Below are 20,402 nucleotides of genomic sequence, written 5' to 3' on the forward strand. Positions count from 1 at the left end.
TACATTTCCCTGAGCCTCTTCCCCACAGTTCCCCCGCTACTTTCTTTCTCTTAACGCCTTCTTCACCCTTACCTTAGGGCTCCCTTTCCAGGGGTTTGAGGGTGTCTTCATTACCCAGCCCTTCAGCCACACTTCCTCTCCTCTGGCTCCCTTTGGCCTGACTGGAGCGAGCCCTCTTATAGTATCAGAGGGGCCTTAATTAGAGTCAGGTGTTCACATTAGCTTAACAGCCTCACCTGACTCTTTGCAGGTTAACTGGAGTCAGGTGTCCACCCTAGCCTGGAGCAGCCCCTGCTCTGGTCAGTCAGGAAATAGAAAACTACCTATCCAGTGGCCAGTATATCTGCCTTCTATTACTCTGTTGTACCCAACTGGCCTGGGTCTATCACAATATGTATGTGAATACACTTCAAAAGATTAGACACAGTACATCCTGACCTAACATAAGGTAAGAGGATTTGACAGAAGTGATGAATAGGGATGTTTTGCCTGAGACATCTGGAGCAAGGTACAAGGGGAGGTAACAAGCAGATGTCATGAAACACGTAAGGTGGTATGTCAGTTGTCTCAGCCTATAAATTTCAGGGAACCTCACCGTAACCCTTTGTCCAGCATAGGGAGCAGTGGAAAGTCCTGCCGCTGACTCAGCCAAGTCCTTGCCACTGGGCACTCATGTGTTAGTGTAGCTGTAGACATTGATCCAGGAAGCCAGTACTGTGTCCTGAGGACAATAAACCCGACCGAGCACCTTCACCACTGAACCAAGTCTGTGGTCCTTCTGGATAATACTATCGAGGTCTGCTGGGTTGGCTATCTGTGCAGAGCTGGGACAGCACATGGCGAGAACACACACACTTGCCAACTGACAACAACTGGTACAAAAGACTTAGCTGCAATGTTTAAAAACTATGATTACAAATAGTGTTTTCACAGCTATGAAATAGTTGACAGATGCTTTTCAGAACTATTTTTTCTATTTAATGGATCTATTCACTGTAGTTGAAGTGTTAACTCTTTCAAGAATGATTTCAGTGCTCTGCTCAGTATCACAGAGCAGCTATAAAAACTAGAATGTGGGTTTACTATATGAATCATACAAAAAAAGACGAAAAACACTAAAGATGAACAGCAAAGGGTGTGAGATGTGTGTGTGGGGTGATGATTGGGTTATTTTGGGTAAGAAAACTGGTTTGCTCCCCTTTCTTCTTCTTTATGATGTATAAGGGCACCAAAAAGGCACCCTTCCCTCAGACCTTGTTTTTTGATTTAGTTTCTGGGTGTTTTTTACCTTAGAAATATCAGCAATATCTTCCCTGGTTTTGTTGGAGGACAAAATCTGATCCCATCCTGCTGTCAGTGCATGATTGCTCCCTACACTGGTGCATTGGGGCGAGGGAAGAGAAGAGGACCCACTTCTCAGCCTTTCCTGGCTGCCATGCCTAAAGGCTTCCTGGGAGCACTCCTGAAAATTGGCAGCTTACCAGCTCAGTCTAAGACCTTATGGAGAAGGTAAGTGTGAATCAGCAGGACCTAGCAGTCGGGGAGCAATGCTCTCTAACTACAAGCCAGAGCTGTCTGAAAAGCCCACTCACTTTGTCAATGTACCTGTCCACTGGAAAGAGAATAGGTGCTTTTTTTCTAGTACAGCCTAAAGCCTAGATACAGTGACTTCTTTTGGACACAATTATCACCTGACTCTCAAGCTGACACAGGCTTGTTCAAGATTCATTGTTCTATTTCTCTAACACACACCACCACAGCACTGTTGTTGTGTTCAGTGAGCTAGCAGCCAAGTGGTGCTCCCTAAAATGCTGCTCGCTGAAGTGCTGGCAAGCAGATTTTCTGACAATAGGATTTTAGACAATTTCACTTCAAAGTCAGAACACACAATGCAGCCAGACTATAGCGACGTATCATAGAAACTGAACGGAAACAAGGAAAAGAAATATAAGGAGTGGGATAAGATTTCATTCACTTCTTAGACAGTCAAGCAATTTTATATTGCACGCAAGCTCCAATTCCACAAAAGTACTCACGTGAGAGACTTTAGTTATATGAGTAGACCTATATGAGTTAACTCAATGGAATTATTTCCACAGTAAAGTTAGTAATTATTTGCATGATCAGAGCTATAGTTAGGCATACAAGGGAGAACACATATTCACACTTCAGAAATCACAAAAACAGACCCCCCTGAAGACATGATCATTTTTAAACCAATCGTTTTTCTCAGAGAAAAACTCTGCTTTCCCCAATTCCATGTATGCATTTCAGGATGAAAATTCAGGCTTTGATGTACACACGCAATTGGGCAGGTCTCCCCCTCTTCAACCCTCCCCATCTATCCACGCTTTCCCCTGTTTTCACTTGCAAGCGCTGTTCCCTGCTCTCTGCCCTGGGTACAGACACAAAGCAGCAAGACTACAGCACTCCCATTATCAAGTGAATTCCACTGGCTCCCCATTCATATCAAGCTCCAGTATAAAGCTGTAGTACTGCAGGACCCAGGGGCCACAATCAGGATCCCTGTGTTAAGTACTGTACAAACACACAGGAAAAACGAACAGTCCCTGTCCCCAAGACCTTAGAGCTAATTGGAGACACAAGTGAATGAAAACAAAAAATGGGTAGGGGCACAGGTAAAAGGAGAAAGAAAAGGAGTACTTGTGGCACCTTAGAGACTAACTCCCAGTGAGCTGTAGCTCACGAAAGCTCATGCTCAAATAAATTGGTTAGTCTCTAAGGTGCCACTAGTACTCCTTTTCTTTTTGCGAATACAGACTAACATGGCTACTACTCTGAAACCTGTCATTATGCAAGGTAAAGGAGAGGAACTGATAAACTCATGCAGTGATAAGAGGCTTGCTATGTGCACAATTTGATGTGGGAACTTCCCACGTGTATTCACACAGAGTGTGGCTGAACTGTGCCATTGTGAAAACCTTAACATCTCATTCTGACTTGTGTTTAAATTTGAAACATTAATGGTACATTCAAATAGTTAAGTATTTAATTTCCTTAGTTTTTTAAATTTATTTATTTTGAGGAAAGTGACCTGAAAAGCATTCTTTGTTGATTGGGTTAAAGTTTCTCTGGGGGGTGGGGATCTGGTGCACTTCAATATGGTGCCACAAAGGAGCCCTGAGCAGTTTTTCCTCAAAGAGAAGTTTCCCTAATGATTTTTACCTTAGAAATATCAAGAATGCTATACCTAGCCTTCCTAGAATTGCTGGAAGACATGGACGTCTCGGGAGCAAGGGGCATTTAATCTGTAAGGAAGACAACCCTTTCTCCCAGAGCATGTGCGAGGATGACACATTAAACAGTGACTAAAATCCCCTTCCCTCTCAATTGCTCAGGTTTGACTGTCTTGTAACATCATATTTTCACTAGATAGTCAAATGCCATTGAGTTCTCCAGGGTAGACAAAACCTATTTCTAAAACTAAAAAAGGAGAAGGAGAAAAGGTGGGTTTTTGTTAAAGAGATTAAATTGAATGAATTGATAGTTATGTGGTTAATTATAGTGTCACCCCCCTTACGTCAAGCATCCTGAAGCCTTGTGGGGCTAAGCTGAAATCTTACAAGCCTCAGCCTATAGGCCTTGCATTACAGTCATGCTTTACTTATATATATGGCCTATATACCACAAACACAGTTACAGCATGTGAAAGGCAAAAACCAAAAAGGCACAAGACCAGCTAGTTTTCCTTACAGATCACCTTTAAAAGAAAAAAGCTGCCTACTAACATTTAAGATATCCTAAATAGTTTTAGACATGCAAACCTTACTAAAGTAAATGTAATGTGTGGGGGTGAGGGTAAGAACAGGTACGTTTCTATCTTGCCTGCCAGGGACACATTTTCTGGCTGAATTTACAAACCAGCAAGGTTTTTAATTAATGGTTGTAAAGCTCCAGACATTTACCAAATGCAGCAAAAAAATGTTAGCTCCATGGAGCAGAGATAGTCTTTTTGTTCTGTGTTTCTACAGTACCTAGCAAAAGGGGGTCCTGATCCCTGACTATTGCTCCTAGGTGCTACAGTTAATACAATAAATAAATTGCAGAACCTATTTAGAACTGCAATTTTCTGTTGCTGTTAATGCTTTTTTATTTTATTTTAAGAGCTTCAGTGAGAAATTAGAGTTTTCTTCAAGTGAACTGTCCAGGCAGTGAGGCAAATCTGGGTTAGTACAGATGGAGAGGGAGAATAAGAAGCTTGTCCAGCCCTTTAGCAATGTCACACAGGGCATGGAGGGCTCTGTACACACTACAGCTTATGTCGATAGAAGTTATGTCGCTCTGGGGTGTGAATAAGCACACACCCCCAAGCAATGTAAGTTACACAGACTTAAATACTGGTGTGGACAATGCTATGTTGGTGAGAGATCGTCTCCTGCTGACATAGCTACCGCCGCTTGCAGAGGCTGGAGTAATTAAGTTGACGGGAGAACTCTCTCCTGTCAGCTGAGAGCATCTGCACTGTAGTGTAGCCATAGCTTAAATGTCTTAGCTGATTGTGACAGTGGCAGACCAGGTGCCAGTTCTTGCCAAGGCCTCAGGCCTCACTGAAAACGTACAAATGCATAGCTGGAAACCAGTCTTGCTTCTCTGTGTGTTAGCATTATCAAAATAAACACTAGATGTTAAGTTGATAAGAGTATGTGTAGTGTTTTATAAAATGCTTGTAGGATGTTGAACGTATTGTTCTCACTCAACTATACCCCATGTTATAAAGTGATAGCAAGCATTTGCTATGTAACTCAGACAGGGAAAAAGCCTTGTATAATGCAAATGATGGTCCCTAACAACATGTTAAATCCTGTTCATTAAACGCAAATGAGCCACTGTGTGAGATCAAGGATCAAAGACTTAATTAAGTGCGTTCTTCCCCTGCTCCGTGAATAAGGGACCTGAATGGAAACTGGTGCTGTCAATTTGTTTTCTGAGAGAAGATATAAATATGGTCACAAGGAAAAATTCTTCCTCTGTTGGCTGTTTAGATTCTAATAGGGCAGAGAACTGAACAAGGAGGTGGAGATTCCCCAGGTATTCTGGGTAGCCCTGAAAAACACTACATCTCTGCTACCTTTTGAAATTATAGACTGTGACTTGCCTGCACATATATTTTACCCACTTTACCCTCAATAGCTCACATTCCTTTTTCTTAATAACCCTTTAGTTAGTTTACTACAGAATGGACAACCAGTGCTGTCTTTGGTGTGAGATCTGGGATGCAAATCGACCTGGTTGAGTGACTGGTCTCTTGGGACTGTATGTAACCTGAATATTTTGTGATTTTTGGAGGAACTGACCATCTATCACATAGTCCAGGTTGCCTGGGTGGCAAGATAGACTGGAGTGTCTAAGGAGACTGCCTCAGACTCCATTAGAAGACTACTGCAGTACTTTGGGAGTTCACATTTGTTACTCGGTTGGTGAAATCTAATTATAGCACATACCATCAGTTTGGGGTTTTTGCTCTGCTTTTGACAGTGTGCCCTGGGTAGACACTCATGGTCGTGAACCACTCCAGACAGCATATCACTGATCTCCAGCAAGCATGATCAAAGTGATTCTTTAATCATTCGCAACATTAATTTACTCCACTTCCCCCAAATTCTCAAGGACTCTCTTGTAGAGGAAAGCTGCATACAAAAGTTTGAAGATTGAACTGGAAAGCAAAAAAGTATTTTTTTTAAAAAAGTGGAAATTATCTCCCTCACTGTTCTGTAACTCTGAAATGGCCAAAATTACTTTTGCTCAGACTTGTAAAAACAAAAACACAAAACCAAAAAAGTTAAAGTCAACTCTAATCTGAAACCAAGCATGGGAAACGCCTACACAAACAGGAGAATATGACAAAAATATGGTAAGTATGTGCAAAAAGGTGGCTATATAATGGAAACCAGAACTTAGTGCTACCTGTAGTTTTTCCATGAGCTCTTAACATTTGGCTAATTTTTTTTAACATATTTAACAGCACACTCTGTAATAGCCCCTCTAAGATCAGTATGAGCAGCCTCCATACGCCTCATTTGTTGAATAATATTCATAATTAACTCCTAATGAAAATCCTTATATATATATATATATATATATATATATATATATATATATATCCCACATTTCCTTAAAAACCAGAAATATCCCAATTTGTCTTTCAGAGCCCAGTGCTTTTATCACTGTTTTTAAATCAATCCCTGGAGATCCACCAAGTTTGGAGGCAGGCCCCATGGCCTTTTCTGAAGGGGCCGGGGGGCACACAAACACTGCTGGGGGCAAACTCTATTCCTGTTATGGAAAGTTTTGAGGGTAGCTCCAGAAGGAGACCCACATGCAGAGTTCCTCACCCAGAATCACCTACTGTGGAATGGGAGGATCTGGGCCCTTATTAAGTGGGAGACTTCCATTTCCAACATGGATTCTCTGTATTTCTCTGTGCAAGTCACTTAACATACCTATAAAACCACCATCTCACAAGTAAAGCTTGACATGTCACAAGCACAAAACTAAACTCTAGTCATTAATATATAAATTCACCATTTTCTAACACAAAAAATGTAAAAAATCTGAATAAGTGTAAATTAAGCTAAATGATTATTTAAATGTGTACACATATAGTGCACCCTCTTTGGCAGCAAAAAGCACCACCAAATCTAGTGTAAAGACTATATTAAGTTGTAAATCAAAACATCTTAATGGTTACTGTCAAGATTCCTTCCCCACTCTGAACGCTAGGGTACAGATGTGGGGACCTGCATGAAAACCTCCTAAGCTTACTTTTACCAGCTTAGGTTAAAACTTCCCCAAGGCACAAACTATTTTACCCTTTGCCCTTCGACTTCCACTGCCACCAAACATCTAACACCGGTTACTGAGAAAGAGTTCGTTTGGAAACGTCCTTCTTCCCCCCCCCCGAGAATCCTCCCAAATCTTACCCCCTTTTTTTCCTGGGGAAGGTTTGATAAAAATCCTCACCAATTTGCATAGGTGACCACAGACCCAAACCCTTGGATTTTAAGAACAATGAAAAAGCATTCAGTTTCTTAAAAGAAGAATTTTAATAGAAGAAAAAGTAAAAATAATCACCTCTGTAAAATCAGGATGGTAAATACCTTACAGGGTAATTAGATTCAAAACATAGAGAATCCCTCCAGGCCAACCTTAAGTTACAAAAAGACAAAAAAACAGGAATATACATTCCATTCAGCACAGCGTATTTTCTCAGCCATTTAAAGAAAACAGAATCTAACGCATATCTAGCTGGATTACTTACTAAGTTCTAAGACTCCATTCCTGTTCTGTCCCCGGCCAAAGCATCACACAGACAGACCCAGACCCTTTGTTTCCTCCCCTCCCCCTCCAGCTTTGAAAGTATCTTGTCTCCTCATTGGTCATTGTGGTCAGGTGCCAGCGAGGTTATCCTAGCTTCTTAACCCTTTACAGGTGAAAGGGTTTTTCCTCTGGCCAGGAGGGATTTTAAAGGTGTTTACCCTTCCCTTTATATTTATGACAGTTACCAACAAATGAGAATGAACCTTTCTTTAGGAAAATAACTAGTATAAATACAATGCACAATTAAAGTCTACAACTTAAATCAAGGTTTCCTGCTTGCTGATTTAAATCAAGATTAAAATCAGTGATTTAAATCAAGATTAAAATCAGTGATTTAAATCAAGATTAAAATCAGTGATTTAAATCAAGATTAAAATCAGTGATTTAAATCAAGATTAAAATCAGTGATTTAAATCAAGATTAAAATCAGTGATTTAAATCAAGATTAAAATCAGTGATTTAAATCAAGATTAAAATCAGTGATTTAAATCAAGATTAAAATCAGTGATTTAAATCAAGATTAAAATCAGTGATTTAAATCAAGATTAAAATCAGTGATTTAAATCAATCCACCCTGGCCAGGAGTAAGCCACTTAAACAAAAAAACTTCAAATCCAGACTCCAGCGAGAAACTGCTGAATTGGAATTCATTTGCAAATTGGATACTATTAATTTAGGCTTAAATAGAGACTGGGAGTGGCTAAGTCATTATGCAAGGTAGCCTGTTTCCTCTTGTTTTTTCCTACCCCCCCCCCCCCCAGATGTTCTGGTTTAACTTGGATTTAAACCTGGAGAATGGTCAGTTTAGATGAGCTATTACCAGCAGGAGAGTGAGTTTGTGTGTGTATGGGGGTGGGGGGGATGTGAGAAAACCTTGATCTATGCAGGAAATAGCCCGACTTGATTATGTAAAGAGTTGTCACTTTGGATGGGCTAGCACCAGCAGGAGAGTGAATTTGTGTGGGGGGGTGGAGGGTGAGAAAACCTGGATTTGTGCTGGAAATGGCCCACCTGTTGATCACTTTAGATAAGCTATTACCAGCAGGACAGTGGGGTGGGAGGAGGTATTGTTTCATGATTTCTGTGTGTATATAAAGTCTGCTGCAGTTTCCACGGTAAACATCTGATGAAGTGAGCTGTAGCTCACGAAAGCTCATGCTCAAATAAATTGGTTAGTCTCTAAGGTGCCACAAGTACTCCTTTTCTTTTTGCGAATACAGACTAACACGGCTGTTCCTCTGAAACCTGTTAATTAATATAATACATATTCTCTATTTGAATGATGCCCAAAGCCAAGATGTGAGGAGGATGTAAATTCTATGAGATAAGAGGTTAAAAGAGTAAGCCAAAATGAAGCATCTAAGAAAATAACAAATTTTCTGGGCTTGGTAATCAGTGTATCAGAGTTGAGGATTACATCTGGACACCTGATGAGAGACTGAGTAATCTGCAAATCTATTAAAATAATTACACTAAGAAAGGTTTCAGAGTAGCAGCCGTGTTAGTCTGTATCTGCAAAAAGAACAGGAGTACTTGTGGCACCTTAGAGACTAACAAATTTATTAGAGCATAAGCTTTCGTGGGCTACAGCCCACTTCTTCCCATGCATAGAATGGAACATATAGTAAGAGATAGATAGATATAGATACACATACAGATAAGTTGGAAGTTACCATACAAACTGTGAGAGGCTAATTAGTTAAGATGAGCTATTCTCAGCAGGAGGGAAAAAAAAACCTTTTGTAGTGATAATCAAGATGGCCCATTTAGACAGTTGACAAGAAGGCGTGAGGATACTTAACTTAAGGAAATAGATTCAATATGTGTAATGACCCAGGCACTCCCAGTCTCTGTTCAAACCCAAGTTAATGGTATCTAGTTTGCATACTAATTCAAGCTGGAGTCTGTTTTTGAAGCTTTTTTGTTGCAAAACTGCCACCCTTAAATCTTTTACTGAGTGGCCAGAGAGGTTGAAGTGTTCTCCTACTGGTTTTAGGATGTTATGATTCCTGATATCAGATTTGTGTCCACTTATTGTTTTGAGACTGTCCGGTTTGGCCAATGCACACAGCAGAGGAGCATTTGCTGGCACATGATGGCATATATCACATTGGTATATGTGCAGGTGAATGAGCCCCTGATGGCGTGGCTAATGTGATTAGGTCCTATGATGGTGTCGCTTGAATAAATATGTGGACAGAGTTGGCATCTGGCTTTGTTGCAAGGATAGGTTCCTGGGTTAGTGGTTGTGTTGTGTGGTGTGTGGTTGCTTGTGAGTATTTGCTTCAGGTTGGGGGGCTGTCTAATCAGGGGCTCATTCACCTGCACATCTACCAATGTGATATATGCCATCATGTGCCAGCAATGCCCCTCTGCCATGTACATTGGCCAAACCGGACAGTCTCAAAAGAATAAGTGGACACAAATCTGACATCAGGAATCATAACATTCTAAAACCAGTAGGAGAACACTTCAACCTCCCTGGCCACTCAGTAAAAGATTTAAGGGTGGCAGTTTTGCAACAGAAAAGCTTCAAAAACAGACTCCAGCAAGAAACTGCTGAGCTTGAATTAATATGCAAACTAGATACCATTAATTTGGGTTTGAATAGAGACTGGGAGTGCCTGGGTCATTACACATATTGAATCTATTTCCTTAAGTTAAGTATCCTCACACCTTCTTGTCAATTGTCTAAATGGGCCATCTTGATTATCACTACAGAATTCTTTTTTTCCTCCTGCTGATAATAGCTCATCTTAACTATTTAATGAGAGGTTTCAGAGTAACAGCCCTGTTAGTCTGTATTCGCAAAAAGAAAAGGAGTACTTCTGGCACCTTAGAGACTAACCAATTTATTTGAGCATGAGCTTTCGTGACCTACAGCTCACTTCATCGGATGCATACCGTGGAAACTGCAGCAGACTTTATATATACACAGAGAATATGAAACAATACCTCCTCCCACCCCACTGTCCTGCTGGTAATAGCTTATCTAAAATGATCATCAGGTGGGCCATTTCCAGCACAAATCCAGGTTTTCTCACCCTCCACCCCCACACACACAAATTCACTCTCCTGCTGGTGATAGCCCATCCAAAGTGACAACTCTTTATACAATGTGCATGATAATCAAGTCGGGCCATTTCCTGCACAAATCCAGGTTTTCTCACATCCCCCCCACCCCCATACACACACAAACTCTCTCCTGCTGGTAATAGCTCATCCAAACTGACCACTCTTAGTTTCTCGCTGGAGTCTGGATTTGAAGTTTTTTTGTTTTAAGATAGCGACCTTCATGTCTGTGATTGCGTGACCAGAGAGATTGAAGTGTTCTCCGACTGGTTTATGAATGTTATAATTCTTGACATCTGATTTGTGTCCATTTATTCTTTTACGTAGAGACTGTCCAGTTTGACCAATGTACATGGCAGAGGGGCATTGCTGGCACATGATGGCATATATCACATTGGTGGATGTGCAGGTGAACGAGCCTCTGATAGTGTGGCTGATGTTATTAGGCCCCGTGATGGTGTCCCCTGAATAGATATGTGGGCACAACTGGCAACGGGCTTTGTTGCAAGGATAAGTTCCTGGGTTAGTGGTTCTGTTGTGTGGTATGTGGTTGTTGGTGAGTATTTGCTTCAGGTTGCGGGTCTGTCTGTAGGCAAGGACTGCATTTGCTCCAACCCCTCAGACAGAGACAAACACCTACAAGATCTCTGTCAAGCTTTCTTACAACTACAATACCCACCTGCAGAAGTAAAGAAACAGATTGATAGAGCCAGAAGAGTTCCCAGAAGTTACCTACTACAGGACAGGCCTAACAAAGAAAATAACAGAACGCCACTAGCCGTCACCTTCAGCCCCCAACTAAAACCCCTCCAACGCATTATTAAGGATCTACAACCTATCCTAAAGGATGACCCAACACTCTCACAAATCTTGGGAGACAGGCCAGTCCTTGCCTACAGACAGACCCGCAACCTGAAGCAAATACTCACCAACAACCACATACCACACAACAGAACCACTAACCCAGGAACTTATCCTTGCAACAAAGCCCGTTGCCAATTGTGCCCACATATCTATTCAGGGGACACCATCACAGGGCCTAATAACATCAGCCACACTATCAGAGGCTCGTTCACCTGCACATCCACCAATGTGATATATGCCATCATGTGCCAGCAATGCCCCTCTGCCATGTACATTGGTCAAACTGGACAGTCTCTACGTAAAAGAATAAATGGACACAAATCAGATGTCAAGAATTATAACATTCATAAACCAGTCGGAGAACACTTCAATCTCTCTGGTCACGCAATCACAGACATGAAGGTCGCTATCTTAAAACAAAAAAACTTCAAATCCAGACTCCAGCGAGAAACTGCTGAATTGGAATTCATTTGCAAATTGGATACTATTAATTTAGGCTTAAATAGAGACTGGGAGTGGCTAAGTCATTATGCAAGGTAGCCTGTTTCCTCTTGTTTTTCCCTACCCCCCCCCCCCGATGTTCTGGTTTAACTTGGATTTAAACTTGAAGAGTGGTCAGTTTGGATGAGCTATTACCAGCAGGAGAGTGAGTTTGTGTGTGTATGGGGGTGGGGGGGATGTGAGAAAACCTGGATTTGTGCAGGAAATAGCCCAACTTGATTGTCATGCACATTGTGTAAAGAGTTGTCACTTTGGATGGGCTATCACCAGCAGGAGAGTGAATTTGTGTGGGGGGGTGGAGGGTGAGAAAACCTGGATTTGTGCTGGAAATGGCCCACCTGATGATCACTTTAGATAAGCTATTACCAGCAGGACAGTGGGGTGGGAGGAGGTATTGTTTCATATTCTCTGTGTATATATAAAGCCTGCTGCAGTTTCCACGATATGCATCTGAGGAAGTGAGCTGTAGCTCACAAAAGCTTATGCTCTAATAAATTGGTTAGTCTCTAAGGTGCCACAAGTACTCCTTTTCTTTTTGCGAATACAGACTAACACGGCTGTTACTCTGAAACATTTAATCAGACAGGCACTCACCAGTCTGAAGGCTCACTCAGACCTCAGCAGCAGCAGCCACATCTAACTCCCAAGCTCTGTCCCTCCTCCCTCTGCAGAGATGGGGTACCTGGGTGGGGGGAGGGAGACACCCTGACATCAGCATCCCCTCCCGCTCTGCTCAGCGAGCAGGAGGGTCCCAGAAGCAGCTAGCTAGGGGCTTCAAGGAAGAGGGCAAGAGCAACGTGGCTGCAGAGCAGCAGGGGAAGGGGCATCTGAACACAGTCGCTGGATGTGCACAGCTCTGCTAATCAAGTGCTCGGCACTTGATTGACTCTTGGCGGCTGTCTGGCTTAGAGGGAACACTGACCCATAAATTCTCTATGTTCAAACAGAATGATTATTCAGCATGCAGTAGCGCCCAGAATACACTAGCTTACAATCTGGAAGGAGAAAGGTAATGAAGGGGAGGAAGGGAAAAGATACAAACAGAGGGTTCAAAGGCTGACAGTTGGCACACATATTGGTAGTTCCATGGGGCTGCCTTTTGTTTATTCATGAACTAGCTCCCAATCATCCTCCTGTCTTGTCATTATTAGCTGACTAGTTTCTTGTAGGCTTCCTTGGGGAAAATGGGAATGAGACGTAATGGAAGAGTACTTTTTGTTTATACATAAATGACTCTTAAGATATATTGGTGAAAAGAGCATCCATTTATCCTACTTTTCAAAATATCAAATTCCCTCTTTATACAAGATGTATTTTGCAGACAGCTGCATGACAAGCCTCCCTTTACAGTTTTCTATATTTTACTTTTGACAGCCCCACTCTCGTCCTCCATTTTGAAATCTATCCTCCAAGGATAAAGTAAACAGACTTCATGTTTCAATCATATTCTTCTATTCAGCATGCATCTCCCCCTGGAGGCAACCAAACACTGCTAGTACCACGGGATGCTCACCATTATCTGGGCTGATACCATAATCTATAAAAAAAACACAACACCACACTTAGCATTTGTTCAAGCTAGAGAGCATGCGCAAGGGGGGCAGGGAATGGAAAGGAGAAAGGAACCATATCAGGAAAATAAATTCTGGTCTAGTACAATAGATCAGCAGCCAGATTAGAATAATCAGGCTAGAAATGTATTTTAAGATGTAAAATTTTGGTGATTTCTTCACTACAACTCCCCTTTTTGTATCCATATTTGGCTGCTACCCAGCCTCAGTCAGGACAAGATTCTGTCACTGCAGTATAAGCAAGGCTGCTGCTTTGGCAATACGACAAGGGGTTTCTTACAAGGGGCGGGGGGAAATTGATCTGTATTTCATGAGTAAGGCTATGATTTTGTCATGAAGGTCATGGAAGTCATGGAATCCATGACTTCCAAAGACCTCTGTGACTTCAGCCCCAGTGGCTGGGAGCTGCAGGGTCCCACCACCTCCCACAGTGGCAGGGAGCTGTGGCAGCGAGCCTCCCACAGTGGCAGGCAGCTGTGGCAGCGAGTACCCCGCAGATCCCTGGCCGCCACTGTGGGGTGGGGAGCAGGGGGACCCCCGCAGCTCCCCGGCTGCCACAGTGGGGTGGGCCGGGGCACCCCCCGCAGTTCCCCACTGCAGTGGCAGCAGGGGGGTTCCCATAGCTCCCCGCTACTGGGGAGGGGGACCCTGCAGTTCCCCTGTGCTGCTGGAGGCAGAGGGACCCTGGAGCTGAGTCCCCATGGGTGGTGGGGGCCCCAGAGCTGGCAGCTGCGGGGTGGCTGGGCAGTCCCTTCCCATTTTATCATGCATATTTTTAGTAAAAGTCAGGGACAGGTCATGGGATTTTATTTTTCTTTGAAACTTAATATTTTGAAGTTTTAAAAAAGTGCATTAAAATTGCCTCTTGTAGGGAAGCAATTGAGCGAGAACACCAACTTTAACAATACATGAGCACCAAATTTTATGATCAGTCAGAAGAACAGATTTTCTTAATATCAGCTAAAAAGAGAATTGTTTGCCTTTCACTCCTATCCTTAATGTTTGTCTTAATGTAACTACCTGACAAATTTGAACTCCAATGTTACTAACATAGAAGTGCAGTCAGATTCCTACAGCTTTTCTATTCCACAATACCATAACTTCTGGGTATGAATGGGAATTCTTTCATGCCTATATTTAATTTAGTTGCTACTTTACGGACCACCAACATTTTATATTTAGTAACAGTTTCCATATAATTAAAAGAGAAAAACATACATATTTTAAGATGTGTCTGGCAAAGCAGAGCACTTGCTAAGGAAATGCTTAATTTGACTTATTTAAAAAAAAAAAATCTTCTTTCCCCCTTCCCATAATTAAGCTACTAGGATAAGGGAAAGAAATAGCACATTGTTATTTTAGAGCTACCCTCAGATGTCAATATGTATGAAACATTCACCAACTGCATATAGTACATAAAATATTTGAAAGAAACACTTATTTTTTCCCTTTTCCTACGAATTTATAAATAGATTTTTTTCAAAAACCTACCGCCACTCTGAATTATTCTGATGAGGCTTTTTTTTAAAAAAAAAACAAAAACAAAAACAAAAAAATACACCTTGTCACTTTTCTGAAGACCACCTTATATGTGGTACACATCTTGCATCAAACCCAAAGACAGACGGCATGCACCAAAAAAACTCAGCCACTGCCAAACAGGTTTTCCATATTTTCCTACTCTCCATGTACACCAAGCCATATTTCAATAAGCTCGGACATTTCTTATTCAAGAGCATTCTTTATTACTTACGTAAAAAGTGTTTTTCCAGTAAGGCGATTTCCAGGTGACCTTTGATCTCATTTAATCTATCAGACTCTGTTCTGTTAAAATCCTGGACTCCTGATGCCATGTTGATGGTCCCTGGACCAGCCTATGAAAAAGGATTGGGGGGCGGGGGGGAAAGAAGAAAAAAACATTGACAACTCAGAAGGAAGCTTCTCCCTGAAGCGTCATTTAAATACTTCAATTTACCTAAAAGACAGTAAACAAAGAGCTGTGTGAAAAAACGTGTAAGCATTTGAAGCCAACAACTCAGCAACGCTCTTATTCAGCATTAGAATTACTGAAAATGAATCAATAACAGCTGATCAAACATACATCATCTCCCTCAAACAGGTTTGCTCAGTGTGTTTGCCTAGAAAGATTCTATAGTTGCTGCAACATGATGATCATTTCACTTCCCTCCTGCTGGCTGAAGGTGCATTTCAAATAACGCCCCTTTCCTTTTAATTTGACACATGGCCAATTAAAACAAAAGAAAATCCAATATGCACACAAGCAACAATCTTTGTCCTGGTCTACACTTAAAACTTAGTTTGACATACCTACAGCTCTCAGGGCTGTTAAAAAGCCACATTCCTGAGTGCCACAGCTATGCCGACCTCAACACCCAGTGCAGACACAGTAAGGTTGATGAAAGCATTCTTCTGCTGACCTAGCTACTGTTGCTCAGGGAAGTGCAGTTACTACAGGAGGAGTTAATTCAGTTGCGGTACTGTATGTCTACACTATGGTGTCACAAAGGCAGAGCTGCAGTTCCATAGCTATAGTGCTGTAATCCCCTGTAGCACAGACAAGCCCTACCTAACAAAAACAGATTTTCTAAGCACTGACTACCATTCTGTACAAAATCCTCTCTCACATATGTGTGAATACTTTAGCATCAAGACATAATCCTGAAAGAAGAAAATCTACAATCCTGATGCAAGAAAGGCAATAAAAATCCAGCAGGGCTATTTTGTTTCATTTTTAAATGAATGTGGGTAGTGTCCAAAAGATGATGCTGCAGGACAAAAACTCTAGGCTCTTGCATCTTTTGGAGGTGATCTATCATCATCTTTACCAGCAGTGGCCACATAAACTAAGCACTGGAAATACTGCAGAATGTGAAAATCAAAGAATGCATGGCTTCCAACTGAAGCAGCAGCAGCTTGCACAAAGTGAAACAACAAAGGAACAGATGTACTTTCATAGTAAAAGTCAGGTGAGTATGCTACATTTTTGGAAATAGAAGTCTGTTAAATTACAAGGAAGACAGATTTCTGTTTTGCAAGACAGTTAATTAAAACAACATGTGCACTCACAACTAGCAATGTACAAACCCTATAGATTGATTTTGGGTGCAAGTTCTTGGAGCTACTCCTGGTATTAAATGCTTACCAGATGCAAGCTTTTATACTATTCATTTTATAAGCAAAGGTGATTTTTTATTCTTAGCCCATGGTTTAGTCATCTGTATACATTCAGAACTCAAGTGAGAACATGAGTACTTTTGAAAGAAATGAAACATTTTATACAAAAATAAAATCCAGTAACTGAATTAATATAATATGATCTAAATATAGTCAAGTAATTCAGCAAGTTAATAGAACTGTTTTAAATTTTAAAATAAATTAAATGTTTAAAAACAAAGTATTTAGTTTTTAAAGTGTTCTTTTGTATGTCATCCAAAAGTTTTAAAAGCAGATCAGTGATTTATTCACAACATACACAGCATATACATTTTCACTGTTAGGAATGATTTACACTTTTTAAGTACCCTGTCAATGTACCTGTAACACAGAGGCCCATTGGTGCCAACAGGCAAAAGGGTTCACTGTTCTCTATGATCAAGTCCTATATCAGACCTGAAACTCACTACACCTAATATACTGTTTCATGATAATTTATCCACAAGGAGTAGCTTATAAGATCTCTACTGAAAGCTTGTAACTTATCAATACCCTTAATAATTACAAGATGTGTGTATGGAGATAATATTTAAGGAATAATGTAACTGTTGAAAATTATACCCTTATGATCCTGGGTGAGTGATCCAGGGAATCATGTGTCGGTGATGACCCTTTCAAGCGGGAGGGAGTTGTTACCCCTCCCTGGCAGGCCAATTTTGTAATATATGGTTCAATCGCCTACCCTTGCCCCATCCCCGAACAGTCAATGGAAAACTAACTGTAAACAATCAAAGCCATTTGAAGGTAACAAGAAACATTATAACAGACTTTGTGGCTGAGTGGTGTCAATATCCTCAGAAGCAGAAGACACATAGTTCCTAGTCTAAGAAGTTTGCGAACCCTGTTAGGCCTGATCTACACTAGGGTGGGGGGGAGGGGGGAAATCGACCTAAGTTATGCAACTTTGTCTACGTGAATAACGTAGCTGAAGTCGTCGTACTTAGATCTACTTACCGCGGTGTCTTCATTGCAGTAAGTCGATGGCTGACGCTGTCCCGTCGACTCCGCCTGCACCTCTTGCCCTGGTGGAGTACTGGAGTTGACGGGAGAGCGCTCGGCGGTCGATTTATTGCGTCTAGACTAGATGTGATAAATTGACACCCCACCCCCTCCCCCGGGATCGATTGCTGCCCGTTGATCCAGCGGGTAATGTAGACAAGCCCTTAGTGAACAGAAACAAAAGACTGATTCAGTATGTGAAAGAGAAGAGAAAGACCTTCCGTGCATCCATTCACTGAAGAGATACCTTGCTGAGCAGGTGTTTTTCCATGAAACCTGACTCTCAGTCCTGGGTACCTCAAGAACCATCACAGTACCATTTTATTAAATGTACATGTTTTCTTGGAGTTATAAAGATGCAGAACTTGAATTTCACACTAATGAACTGTAATATAACAGATTCTATTCTTACAAGATTTCAAATCAGGATTGATAAAAATTGATGATTAAAAAAAAATCTGATTTTTTAACTTCAAACAAAGGTTACTTTTAAAAAAATATAAAATTAAATTTGAAATTGGTAACCTATGTTAAGGCCTACATTTATTATAATCTATTAAAATCATTTAATATTTTTGTACTTAAACAGTACATTTTTCTGCCAAGTTTTAAAGAAAGTCAGACAACAGGAACCAGAATTTGCTGAAGTGCTAACCCAGCTTTTGATAGCACTAGCCTCTTCTGCAGGTTCAGAGAGACTATTTTCTTCATTTCAGTTTATTCAACTGGTTCAGTTCAATGACTACTTCATTCAAAAGTTAAGTAATGTCACCTGGAAGTTTAAGAAGTAGGCAAGGTTGTTTTCCTCTTCCAATCTATGAATAAAAACTAAGTGTAAGAGGATCAGATCTACTAGTTCTAAACTGCGGAAGGACATGATTACCAGAAACAAGCATTTCAATATATTAAACTACAGATAATACTTCCTTTGTTTAGTAAATCAGTTTTCAATGCCAAAAAAATGATTTCCCTTATGTATCCAACAACTTTAAGTTAGCTTTATTTAATTAGAAAAATAAAAATAAACAGTTGTTTTTGATCATTAACTGAATTTGAATTTCAATCCTAGTAGAGCTTGACACAAGTCTCAAGATATTAATCTAGTAAATAAGAAATGAATCATTCACCATTTTCTAATAAAAATGTAAAAATTAAAAATCTCAATACATGTAAATTAAGTTATTTAAGCAATTATATAGGTGTGTGTAGATACTATATATCCTCCTAGCTAGCAAAAAGAAGCCCCAAATGTAGAGTAAAGGCTATATTTAGTTGAAAAGCAACATATTTGAATTGTTATTAACCAATGAGAATCAACCCATCTTTTGGAAAATTATTAAAGTCTATGATTTACAAATCAAGGTTCCCTGTTTGGTGATTTAAATCACTAATTTAAAAATCAATCCAACCTGTTTAAAACCATTGTTGAAAACTATCTTATTGGCTAGTTTCCTCATCTGTAAATATGAATCATCTAGTACACTTACAAAGCTGTTACAAAACTTCATTTGTTATTATTTGTAAGACATCTGAAGAAACTCAGGTCTACTCTACACTTAAGACTTATGTCAACATAGCTACAGTGCACAGGGGTGTGAAAAAGCCACACCCTTAAGCATCAGCTATCAGTTATGTAGTCGGCATCAAGCACTTGCAAGTGACAGATCCTCAACTCCCAGTGTAAAAGAGATAATACAGGGCTGTTTAAGGAACTGTACCACAGCATACCACACATCAAACTGCATAATGTCACAGAACAGGATGCCATACCAAGCAGAAATATTCACTGGCCAGCAGAACCATATCAGGAAATCTCTAAGGACACTGCTTTTGAAGAGCTACAACCCAGACCCCACTATTCAATCACTCCACCAAAGTCAATTCCATGCGATTCTGGAAGCCACCATGGGATTAATTTTTCTTAGTTTAAAAAGAAGTACATCTCAAAATTGGATTCATATCAAATACGTAATATATCCCTGAATGCCTGGGAGCAACCAGGAAGGGGGAAGCAAAGCTACCAGTAATCCAGGATACAAAGGAGTTAGCAAGGTTTGCCAGTGTGGCCAAATGCAGGAAAATTGCTCACTTTAAAAAGGAAGTGGAAGAGGGAGGCAGGCAGAAATCAGGCTTATGCCCCTTCTTGCATCTTTGTGATGTGTAGAAAAAGCCTGGAAAGAGATTCCCAAGCAGAATAGTTTTCTGCTAATTTCTCACATTAGGCAGTTCAGTTCCTCTCTAGCCCGGACAAAATTAGGACTAGTTGATATGATGCTGACCACAAAGTGTTCCTATATACAGAGTTGTAGGAAGCATCACGGTAGTTAACATTTGAACACAATTAAATTTTATAGTGAAGACAAGGTCTAAGACTTTCTGACAACTACTGAAATGACAACATCACAAGAGCCAAGAGAGTGACGGCTCAGCAATGGAAGGGAGTAGCGCGAAGGAAGATAGTGGCACACATGCTTCAGATCACCACCAAAGTTCTGTGGTTTGAAGCAGTAACCCACCAACTCAGGATTTAAAGGGTAGTGCATACAAAAGCATTTCACAGTAAGCAACTCTCAGCTTCAGTCTGCATTCAAATTCATATTGCAAACTCCCTAAACCAGAAACTATGTGTCTTCTGCTTGTTTAATACTGAGGATATTGACACCACTCAGTCACAAAGTATGAGAATGGTAGTTGGCAATGCATTACATTAAAAGCAATACACAAGTTTAAGGGCTACTTCTTGGGGAATTCTGCACAAAATTAAAAATTCTGTGCACAATATTTTAAAATTCTGCAAATTCTGCATATTATAATCTGTACAAT

General features: G+C 40.7%; 1 protein-coding gene across 6 annotated transcripts in view; it reads right to left on the minus strand.

Annotated features, from left to right (window-relative positions):
- GRAMD4 (GRAM domain containing 4) overlaps positions 1-20,402 on the minus strand; it is a 146,990-nt gene that overhangs the window by 68,671 nt on the left and 57,917 nt on the right. For 4 of the 6 annotated variants that reach the window (XM_073328371.1, XM_073328369.1, XM_073328368.1 and 1 more), the window contains exons 3-4: positions 15,100-15,220; positions 13,289-13,312 (exon numbers count right to left, since the gene is read on the minus strand). In XM_073328371.1, the coding sequence (XP_073184472.1) occupies positions 13,289-13,312; positions 15,100-15,220 (145 nt within the window). The remainder of the gene's footprint in view (positions 1-13,288; positions 13,313-15,099; positions 15,221-20,402) is intronic. The other 2 variants (XM_073328373.1, XM_073328370.1) reach the window with 1 other exon arrangement.

The sequence above is a fragment of the Lepidochelys kempii genome, chromosome 1, assembly GCF_965140265.1.
Source record: "Lepidochelys kempii isolate rLepKem1 chromosome 1, rLepKem1.hap2, whole genome shotgun sequence".
NCBI classification, from domain to species: domain Eukaryota; kingdom Metazoa; phylum Chordata; order Testudines; family Cheloniidae; genus Lepidochelys; species Lepidochelys kempii.